The sequence below is a fragment of the Syngnathus scovelli genome, chromosome 6, assembly GCF_024217435.2.
Source record: "Syngnathus scovelli strain Florida chromosome 6, RoL_Ssco_1.2, whole genome shotgun sequence".
Classification (NCBI taxonomy): Eukaryota; Metazoa; Chordata; class Actinopteri; order Syngnathiformes; family Syngnathidae; genus Syngnathus; species Syngnathus scovelli.
In genome coordinates this window covers 13,845,019-13,855,643 of record NC_090852.1, presented here as the reverse complement: position 1 = coordinate 13,855,643, position 10,625 = coordinate 13,845,019, and the positions used below count along the sequence as shown (strand labels likewise).

Here is a 10,625-nt window from a genome sequence, read left to right as displayed (position 1 = left end):
ACAACAGTCGAAAGCCACGAGCTGCATCAGCTGTCTTGATGAAAGTAAAAGATTGAGCATTCATGAAAAAAAAATAAAATATTGACTGCCAAACAGCATATAATTCCCTTGTGTAAAGACTCACACACACATAAAAAGGGAAACGGCATGTCTCCAGGGATGGTGGCTTATCACAAAAGAAAAAAGGTGTGACATGTTTCCAGGGATGGTGGCTTTCAAAGATCACCACACCACATTTGGTTTGTGGTCCCCATTTAACTCTTGCCATATAAGCAAACAACACTTTGTATAAAAGGAGACCGTGGGGGCTGCGGCAGTGTGTGGTGGAGGATCCTGAACAACCCAGCAGCGTGTGGTAAGTAATACCCCTCTTTGCTAGGGCACAATCAATTTTATAATATACATAATACTATTTTAAGGCAACTAGTTGTGCATAGCATTTGCACAAACTCATAAAAAAAAATCTAATTTCAACAGGATTGTGACATTCAACTCTTTAAAGCATACAGGTATGAACAGTTCAATGACTTTGCATGGATAATCTGAAAAATATTTTTTGAAGTTACGTACTTACTTTGAGTATCTTGAGTGGTGTTTGCATGAGCATTCCCTGCTTGGGTAGGTTTTCATCAAGTACTCCTGTTTCATACATTCAAAAACATGTATAGTGGGTTAATTGAAGACTAAATCACAGGTGTCAAACTCAAGGCCCGGGGACCAGATACGGCCCGCCACATCATTTTATGTGGCCCACGAAGACAAATTGTGCATCAAATTCGTGTGTCATTACTAGAATTGCAAATTGTCTTTACTTTTAATAATATCTTTTTTTTTTTTTATATTTGACCAGTTTTTACTCGTCTGATTTGAAAACGAGTTATTTGTCAGTTTGTTTTGTAGCTTTTACTGGATATAATACGAGGTGCTCATACATTCATAATGGCCCTTCGAAAGAAGCTATGACTACAATGCGGCCCGTGAAAAAAATGAGTTTGACACCCCTGCTCTAAATTGTCCAAAGTTGTGAGTGGCTGTTAGTCCACGGTTGTCCTAATGTGTCCTTCAATCGGCTGACCAGTCCAGGGTTTACTGCTCTTCTCACCTGAAGTCAACTTGGATAGGACCTAACATCAACATTTTTGTGAATGCGACTCCATGCAGTTAGAAACTAGAAAACCCAACAGAACGAATTGTTTTTAACATTATGTAGTGGAAAGGATAACTCTAGTCTCTATATATGATTTTGAATGAATCCGATTTTTTTTCTAATTATCACACAGACATAAACCACCACCATGAGTACCGACGCGGAAATGGCCATATATGGCAAAGCTGCCATCTACCTCCGTAAACCAGAGAAGGAGAGAATTGAGGCTCAGAGCAAACCATTCGATGCCAAGTCAGCCTGCTATGTGACCGATGCTAAAGAGCTGTATTTGAAGGCAACAATCATCAAGAAAGAGGGTGGCAAAGTCACCGTCAAAGTTTTGGACACCCAAGAGGTCGGAATTCTTTCAGTCCGTGTGCTACAAGCATGTGATCAGTTCTCACGGTGTCTTACGTCTTCTTCAAGGAGAAAACAGTTAAAGAAGATGATGTCACCCCAATGAACCCTCCCAAGTTTGACAAAATTGAAGACATGGCCATGATGACGCATCTCAATGAAGCCTCTGTCCTGTATAACCTCAAAGAGCGTTATGCAGCATGGATGATCTACGTGAGACAATCTTCTTAATGGGTAGCATAACTGTCTTCGCAGTATACCTCAAAGACACCGTTTTATCTCTTTCAGACTTACTCTGGGTTGTTCTGCGCCACTGTGAACCCCTACAAGTGGCTCCCAGTGTACGATTCTGAAGTTGTGTCTGCGTATAGAGGCAAGAAGCGTATGGAGGCTCCACCTCACATCTTCTCCGTCTCTGACAATGCATATCAATTCATGCTCACTGGTATGTAATAAGATGAACAAGTTCTGAATGACTGAGCTCTGATGTAGAAATTGATTTTATCCTTCTGTTTGAGCAGACAGGGAGAACCAGTCTGTCCTGATCACGTGAGTTATATTTTCATTCGAAAACTAAGACACTCTAGGAAACAAATGCTCAGAGGTTTCTCTCTATTCCCCAGTGGAGAATCCGGTGCTGGAAAGACTGTGAACACCAAGCGTGTCATTCAGTACTTTGCCACAATCTCAGTTGGTGGTGAGAAGAAAAAAGAGCAGGGAAAGTATCAGGTATGGAAGTTCAGAAAAGAATAGCGTTTATTTTTAGAATTGATTTGCCGACATTAATTCTGAATTTGATGACAGGGGTCACTTGAGGATCAGATCATTGCCGCCAATCCACTTTTGGAAGCCTACGGTAATGCCAAAACTGTGAGGAATGACAACTCCTCTCGTTTTGTAAGTTTGGTGTAACTGCTACGGAATAATTATTTTTACATTTCAACAATGAAGGAATCTAATGAATATTGGTTTCTTCAAAACAGGGTAAATTCATCCGAATTCATTTTGGCACAACTGGCAAACTGGCTAGTGCTGATATTGAAACATGTAAGTGCACAAGTGTGCAAATGCTTGGACAGCAGCAGAATTGTGGGAGACTGATTCCTTCAAATAATTGCAGATCTGCTGGAGAAGTCCAGAGTGACATTCCAACTCCCTGACGAGAGAGGCTACCACATCTTCTACCAGATGATGACTAACCACAAACCAGAGCTGATTGGTATGGATTTGTCATTTCAGAAAACACGTATTTGAATGCCCACTGGAACCATTTGCTAACTGTTAGATTTTTTTTTTTTCCCAACAGAAATGTCACTCATCACAACCAACCCTTACGACTTCCCTATGTGCAGTCAGGGGCAGATCACTGTGGCCAGCATTGATGACAAAGTTGAGCTGGAGGCCACTGATGTGAGTGATTATTTTTCAAATAATGTCAATAATGTAAATTGTAAACGATCACCTACGGAATTTGGTAGTTTGCAATCATAACCTTTGCATGAATACCATTTTTCCACACAGAACGCCATTGATATTCTGGGCTTCACTGGCGAGGAGAAGATGAGCATCTACAAAATGACAGGTGCTGTCCTTCACCATGGTAACATGAAGTTCAAGCAGAAGCAGCGTGAGGAGCAGGCAGAGCCCGACGGCACCGAGGGTAGGTGGTAACGCTCAAAATCTAATCGAAAAAAGACAGGTGTTTTATCCGATTTATTCTATCAGATTTATTTCACTGAACAAAGTACATATTAACTGTATTGTACAAAACACTTTAGATGCTGACAAGGTTGCCTACTTGTTGGGTCTGAACTCCGCTGACATGCTGAAGGCTCTCTGCTATCCAAGAGTGAAAGTCGGAAATGAGTTTGTCACCAAGGGACAGACTGTACCTCAGGTAACATTAAAATACACATCATATCCATGATTTATTTTTTTCAAGACTGGACATCTTGTTACACAGCTCTGATTAAAATTCTGACTCTTAATTTATTTTTAGGTACTGAACTCAGTGACAGCCCTTGCCAAGTCCATCTATGAGAGGATGTTCTTGTGGATGGTCATCCGTATCAACCAGATGTTGGATACCAAACAGTCTAGGCAGTTCTTCATTGGTGTCCTGGATATTGCTGGCTTTGAAATCTTTGACGTAAGCTTTATTTATGCAAAAAGCCAAATATAGTTTTAGGACAACGGTACTTAGAGTAATGGTTTGTCCTCACGCAGTACAACAGCATGGAGCAACTGTGCATCAACTTCACTAATGAGAAGTTACAGCAGTTCTTCAACCACCACATGTTTGTGCTGGAACAAGAAGAGTACAAGAAGGAGGGTATTATTTGGGAGTTCATTGACTTTGGTATGGATCTGGCCGCCTGCATTGAGCTGATTGAAAAGGTAAGCGTTTGATTCAGAGGCAGATCTGGTTATTAACGTGACCCAAACCCAATGACCTATTCTTTGTATTCCCTGAAGCCCATGGGTATCTTCTCCATTCTTGAAGAGGAGTGCATGTTCCCTAAGGCCACAGACGTATCATTCAAGAACAAGCTGTATGATCAACATCTTGGCAAATGCAAAGCATTTGAGAAGCCAAAGCCGGCAAAGGGCAAGGCTGAGGCCCACTTCTCCTTGTTGCATTATGCTGGTACTGTGGATTACAACATCACCGGCTGGCTGGACAAGAACAAGGACCCACTGAATGAGTCTGTTGTGCAGCTCTACCAGAAGTCTTCAGTTAAACTCCTGGCTTTCCTCTATCCACCTGCTACTGCTGAGGGTATGCTGATGAAACAGTGTTAAAATATTAAAATGGCATGTATATTAATTAGTGCTCTAATGGTTCAAATTATTACCCCCAAAATGGTGAGTAGAAACTAGCGGCAAAAAGGGAGGCAAGAAGAAGGGTGGTTCTATGCAGACTGTATCTTCACAGTTTAGGGTAAGGTCTAGTTTGCAAAAGCAAATGTGTTTTTTTTCAACATGTTACATTGAATTAACGTGAACACTGTTATGTACTTTCAGGAGAACTTGGGCAAACTGATGACCAATTTGAGGAGCACCCATCCTCACTTTGTGCGTTGCCTGATTCCTAATGAGTCCAAGACTCCAGGTGAAGCATTCTGCAAACATCTTAGAGTGTCAAAGTTCTCATGTCTTATGGGCATGATACCTTACTTCATCTGATTTCATATGCTTGTAATAAAATAACCACTATGCAATGTTCTCTCTTTCCATAGGTCTGATGGAGAACTTCCTAGTCATCCACCAGCTTAGGTGCAACGGTGTACTTGAGGGCATCAGAATCTGCAGGAAAGGTTTCCCCAGCAGAATCCTCTATGGTGACTTCAAGCAGCGGTACAAGGTGCTGAATGCCAGCGTCATCCCAGAGGGCCAGTTCATTGACAACAAGAAGGCTGCTGAAAAGTTGCTCGGGTCAATTGATATTGACCACGACCAATACAGATTTGGTCACACCAAGGTAAAGATTGTTAATTAATTGTTATTTATAGACACCCATTTTTGTGTTTGTTTTTAGGCGGGATATCAAATTTGTGCTCCTTTTTTTCTTGTTCAATGTGGCTAGGTGTTCTTCAAAGCAGGTCTTCTGGGTACTCTTGAGGAAATGAGAGATGAGAAGCTAGCAGCTCTTGTCACCATGACTCAAGCCCTCTGCCGTGGTTACCTCATGAGGAAGGAGTTTGTGAAGATGATGGAGAGGAGGCATGTTATGAATTGTAAAAAAATACTCAAGAAAAAAGAGGCACTGCGTCTAACTGAAAATGTCCATCCACAGGGAAGCCATCTTTACCATTCAGTATAATGTGCGGTCATTCATGAATGTCAAGCATTGGCCATGGATGAAAGTGTACTACAAGATCAAACCTCTGCTCAAGAGTGCAGAAACAGAGAAAGAGCTGGCCCAGATGAAGGAAAACTATGAAAAGATGACCACTGATTTGGCTGCTGCTCTTGCCAAGAAGAAGGAACTTGAGGAGAAGATGGTGTCTCTTCTTCAGGAGAAAAATGATCTACAACTGCAAGTTGCATCTGTGAGTATCAACCCACTGACAGATTTTGTTTGGGGCCAATGTTTTGTGTAATCATGTGTTCGTGCAATGTCAAACAGGAATCAGAAAATCTGTCTGATGCTGAGGAGAGATGTGAGGGTCTTATCAAGAGTAAGATCCAACTAGAAGCCAAACTCAAAGAGACAACTGAGAGGTTGGAGGATGAAGAGGAAATCAACGCTGAGCTTACCGGAAAGAAGAGAAAACTAGAAGATGAATGCTCTGAGCTCAAGAAGGATATTGATGACCTGGAGCTTACCTTGGCTAAAGTAGAGAAGGAGAAACATGCCACTGAAAACAAGGTGTGCAATTAGTCAGGCCCATAATAATAATAATAATAATAATAATAATAATAATAATAATAATAATAATAATAATAATAATAATAATCTTTGTTTCCATTTCAGGTGAAGAACCTGACTGAGGAGATGGCTTCTCAGGATGAGACCATTGCCAAGTTGACCAAGGAGAAGAAGGCCCTTCAGGAGGCTCATCAGCAGACACTTGATGACCTGCAGGCTGAGGAAGATAAGGTCAACACTCTGACCAAGGCCAAGACCAAGCTTGAGCAACAAGTGGATGACGTAAGTTCTGATAAAGAATTTGTACTATTAAAAAAAAAGACAAGAAAAAGATGCCATAATGATGAAATCACATGACTCCGCAGCTTGAGGGTTCTCTGGAACAAGAGAAGAAGCTGCGTATGGACCTGGAGAGGGCCAAGAGGAAGCTTGAAGGTGACCTGAAACTGGCTCAGGAATCCATAATGGACCTTGAGAATGACAAACAGCAGTCTGATGAGAAACTTAAAAAGTAAAATCCTTGTTCTCAATCTCATTTTATAATATTAACAACTGCTTTCAAATCAAGACATTACTAAATCTGGATAATCTTCACAGGAAGGACTTTGAAATTAGTCAGCTTCTGAGCAAGATTGAGGATGAGCAGTCAATGGGTGCCCAGCTCCAGAAGAAGATCAAGGAACTTCAGGTAAAATATCCGAAATGAGCAAAATGTCAATGTCACAAAGAAGAATGGGTTTAAAAGTAACAACAACACCTCATTATAGGCTCGTATTGAGGAACTGGAGGAGGAAATTGAAGCTGAACGTGCTGCTCGCGCCAAAGTTGAGAAACAGAGAGCTGATCTCTCCAGGGAACTTGAGGAGATCAGTGAGAGGCTTGAGGAGGCTGGAGGTGCCACTGCTGCTCAAATCGAGATGAACAAAAAGCGTGAGGCTGAGTTCCAGAAGCTGCGCCGTGATCTTGAGGAGTCCACCTTGCAGCATGAGGCCACTGCTGCTGCTCTGCGCAAGAAGCAGGCAGACAGTGTTGCTGAGTTGGGTGAGCAGATCGACAACCTCCAACGGGTCAAGCAGAAACTTGAGAAGGAAAAGAGTGAATACAAGATGGAGATTGATGATCTCTCCAGCAACATGGAAGCTGTTGCTAAAGCAAAGGTGAACAAATGCTGACACTTTAGATATCTTTATATCTATCTCGCAAAGTAAAGGCAATTTACAATTTTAGTATTGACACATGAATTCAATCCCAATTTGTCTTCGTGGGCCTCACAGAATAATGTGGCGGGCCGTATCTGGCCCCAGGGCCTTAAGTTTGACAGCTTGCTTTAGCTGATGAGCAATATACATATGTCAATATATAAATGAGTATGATTAGAAAAAACTAATACTTTAAAAATATTTTCAATCTCCTAGGGAAATCTTGAAAAGATGTGTCGCACTCTTGAGGACCAACTTAGTGAACTGAAGACCAAGAACGACGAGAATCTCCGTCAGCTCAATGACCTGGGTGCACAGAAAGCCCGTCTTCTGACAGAAAATGGTACGCATGCGACAATCAAACTAAACCGAGTGACCAACCTAACAAACACTAACATTACATGATGATGTTCAAACAAGGTGAATTTGGCCGTCAAATTGAGGAAAAGGAAGCTCTTGTCTCACAGCTGACCAGAGGTAAACAAGCCTATACACAGCAGATTGAGGAATTGAAGAGACAGATTGAAGAGGAGGTCAAGGTGAGGAATATAGGAACCTTCAACAACAAGTTTTGTTGGAAGATAGAAATGTGCTCATTGAATATATTTGCATAACCAGGCCAAGAACGCTCTTGCCCATGGACTGCAATCAGCCCGCCATGACTGTGATCTCCTGAGGGAACAGTTTGAGGAAGAGCAGGAGGCCAAGGCTGAGCTGCAGCGTGGAATGTCCAAGGCCAACTCCGAGGTGGCTCAGTGGAGAACTAAGTATGAAACTGATGCCATCCAGCGCACTGAGGAGCTTGAGGAAGCCAAGTGAGTGTGATTTCAATTGAAAACAATGCTCATGCTATTGACAGCAGGTTTCTCTTACCTGCCTAGTTTCCATTTCATTTGACATGCATGGATGGACTCACTGAGAAACATTTCAAAACAGGAAAAAGTTGGCACAGCGCCTCCAGGAGGCTGAGGAACAGATTGAGGCTGTAAATTCCAAGTGTGCTTCTCTGGAGAAGACCAAACAGAGACTCCAGAGTGAAGTGGAAGACCTCATGATTGATGTGGAGCGAGCCAACGGGCTTGCTGCCAACCTTGACAAAAAGCAGAGGAACTTTGACAAGGTGCAATCCATAGTCCCAAAGTGCTCCCAAAACATGCATTGACCATTCCGTACTGTATAAATTGTTCGTCTAGGTGTTGGCAGAGTGGAAGCAAAAGTTTGAGGAGGGTCAGGCAGAACTGGAGGGAGCTCAGAAGGAGGCTCGCTCTCTTGGCACTGAGCTGTTCAAGATGAAGAACTCTTATGAGGAATCTCTGGATCAGCTGGAGACCATGAAGCGTGAAAACAAGAATCTCCAGCGTGAGTTTTCCACAGAAATCGGAAACTCATCATTTACATTCTACATGCGAACATGAGGCGGAAATCCCTTTTCTTGATTTGAAAACCTCTTCATCGCTTTGTAGAGGAGATCTCCGATCTGACTGAACAGATTGGAGAGACTGGAAAGAGTATCCATGAGCTTGAGAAGGCCAAGAAACAAGTAGAGACAGAGAAGTCTGAAATCCAGACAGCGCTCGAAGAGGCTGAGGTGATTTAAATGAATGCGTTGGGACAAAATCTGAGTGCAAATATTTAAACGTTACTCTCCATGACACAGGGAACTCTGGAACACGAGGAGTCAAAGATCCTGCGTGTCCAGTTGGAGCTCAACCAGATCAAAGGTGAAGTGGACAGGAAGCTGGCAGAGAAAGATGAGGAGATGGAGCAGCTCAAGAGGAATAGCCAGAGGGTGATTGACTCCATGCAGAGCACTTTGGATTCTGAGGTCAGGAGCAGAAATGATGCCCTGAGAATCAAAAAGAAGATGGAGGGTGACTTGAATGAGATGGAGATTCAGCTGAGCCACGCAAATCGCCAGGCTTCTGAGTCTCAGAAGCAGCTGAGGATTGTGCAGACACAGTTGAAGGTATTTCAATACGATGAGCTACCACCACCGCGCTTCCTTCCTGTTGCTATTTAGCCACCTAAATACGTCGATTCTCACCAGGATGCACAACTGCACCTGGATGATGCTGTCAGAGCACAGGATGACCTCAAGGAACAAGCTGCAATGGTGGACCGCAGGAACGGCCTCATGGTGTCTGAAATCGAGGAACTTAGGGCTGCTCTGGAACAAACCGAAAGAGGCCGTAAGGTTGCTGAGCAGGAACTGGTGGATGCCAGTGAACGTGTCGGACTCCTGCACTCTCAGGTAAATAATGTGACCTTTCAAAATGTCTGCCAAATGATTCAACACTATTGTAGACCAATGGAGTAACAATTATCTTCATATCCCAGAACACGAGCCTTCTCAACACGAAGAAGAAGCTTGAGTCTGACCTTGTCACAATCCAGAGTGAAGTAGATGACACGGTTCAGGAAGCCAGAAATGCAGAGGACAAAGCCAAAAAGGCCATTACTGATGTATGTTTGCCCCTTTTTGTTTCATAATTAATGGATTAGAAAGACCATTTTCTAATTTAATTCATGTCCTTCCTAGGCTGCAATGATGGCTGAGGAGCTGAAGAAGGAACAGGACACCAGCGCGCATCTGGAGAGGATGAAGAAGAACCTGGAAGTTGCTGTCAAGGATTTGCAGCACCGCCTGGATGAGGCTGAGAACTTGGCCATGAAAGGTGGCAAGAAGCAGCTTCAGAAACTTGAGTCGAGGGTAAGACAGCGAAGTCAGCAGATTCAAAGCATGTAAAATGTACATTTGAAAAAAAACAAAACAATCCCCAGGTCCGTGAGCTTGAGTCAGAGATTGAGACAGAACAGAGACGTGGAGCCGATGCTGTTAAAGGTGTCCGCAAATATGAGAGGAGGGTGAAGGAGCTCACTTACCAGGTGAATAAACTACACTAGATGTCACTAAAAATAACCAAACATGCAACAAACTGGCAGATGTGATTTTTCTTTTACAGACTGAAGAGGACAAGAAAAATGTTGCAAGACTCCAGGATCTGGTTGATAAGTTACAGCTCAAGGTGAAGGCCTACAAGAGGCAGGCTGAGGAAGCGGTAAGTATGAATAAGAAAATGACGATGGGCAATGTCTATCATGGTAATTCATTTGAGCTGAAAGCTTTCATTTCATTTGCAACTTATTTTTTCTGTCTGACTTTCCAGGAGGAGCAGGCCAATGTTCACCTGTCCAAGTGCAGGAAGGTCCAGCATGAGCTGGAGGAGGCTGAGGAGCGTGCGGACATTGCAGAGTCTCAGGTCAACAAACTAAGAGCCAAAAGCCGTGACTCTGGCAAGGTACGTACGGACAATTCACATGACTAAACAAGGTTCTGCATTGTGTCTTATGCCACACAAAATTCATTTTTAACACTAAAATTTTTATTTTCTTACAGGGGAAAGATGTAGCTGAATAAAGTTGATTCTTCAGTGGGCTGTTTCAACTCATATAATATGATGTGAAATATACCACAATAAAACTATTTTGAAATAATGAATATATTTAAGGTCATTTTGTTGTCTGACAATCAGGGATGGCGCTACCAAAA

The 10,625-nt window shown here is 42.7% G+C and overlaps 1 protein-coding gene across 1 annotated transcript; it reads left to right on the top strand.

The window, feature by feature from the left end:
- The first annotated feature begins 248 nt into the window (after positions 1-248).
- LOC125971314 (myosin heavy chain, fast skeletal muscle) lies at positions 249-10,574 on the top strand. Its single transcript, XM_049724440.2, has 40 exons — positions 249-355; positions 478-509; positions 1,281-1,502; positions 1,574-1,717; positions 1,793-1,949; positions 2,026-2,053; positions 2,128-2,233; positions 2,309-2,401; positions 2,488-2,551; positions 2,625-2,723; positions 2,811-2,914; positions 3,026-3,164; positions 3,283-3,401; positions 3,504-3,653; positions 3,731-3,901; positions 3,980-4,283; positions 4,378-4,445; positions 4,529-4,616; positions 4,744-4,985; positions 5,091-5,227; positions 5,301-5,556; positions 5,634-5,876; positions 5,982-6,158; positions 6,242-6,387; positions 6,474-6,564; positions 6,644-7,033; positions 7,292-7,418; positions 7,496-7,614; positions 7,694-7,890; positions 8,012-8,195; positions 8,269-8,434; positions 8,539-8,663; positions 8,733-9,041; positions 9,123-9,326; positions 9,413-9,538; positions 9,615-9,785; positions 9,857-9,961; positions 10,039-10,134; positions 10,243-10,374; positions 10,473-10,574. The coding sequence occupies exons 3-40, from the start codon at positions 1,296-1,298 to the stop codon at positions 10,491-10,493; spliced, it is 5,805 nt and encodes a 1,934-aa protein (XP_049580397.1). The 5' UTR covers positions 249-355; positions 478-509; positions 1,281-1,295; the 3' UTR covers positions 10,494-10,574.
- The last annotated feature ends 51 nt before the right edge of the window (positions 10,575-10,625 follow it).

Coding starts and splice junctions, on each gene's coding strand:
- LOC125971314 (XM_049724440.2), top strand. CDS start 1,296: ATGAGTACCGACGCGGAAATGGCCATATATGGCAAAGCTGCCATCTAC. Junction 4,986..5,090: donor ACAGATTTGGTCACACCAAG/GTAAAGATTGTT, acceptor CAATGTGGCTAG/GTGTTCTTCAAAGCAGGTCT. Junction 6,159..6,241: donor TTGAGCAACAAGTGGATGAC/GTAAGTTCTGAT, acceptor ATGACTCCGCAG/CTTGAGGGTTCTCTGGAACA.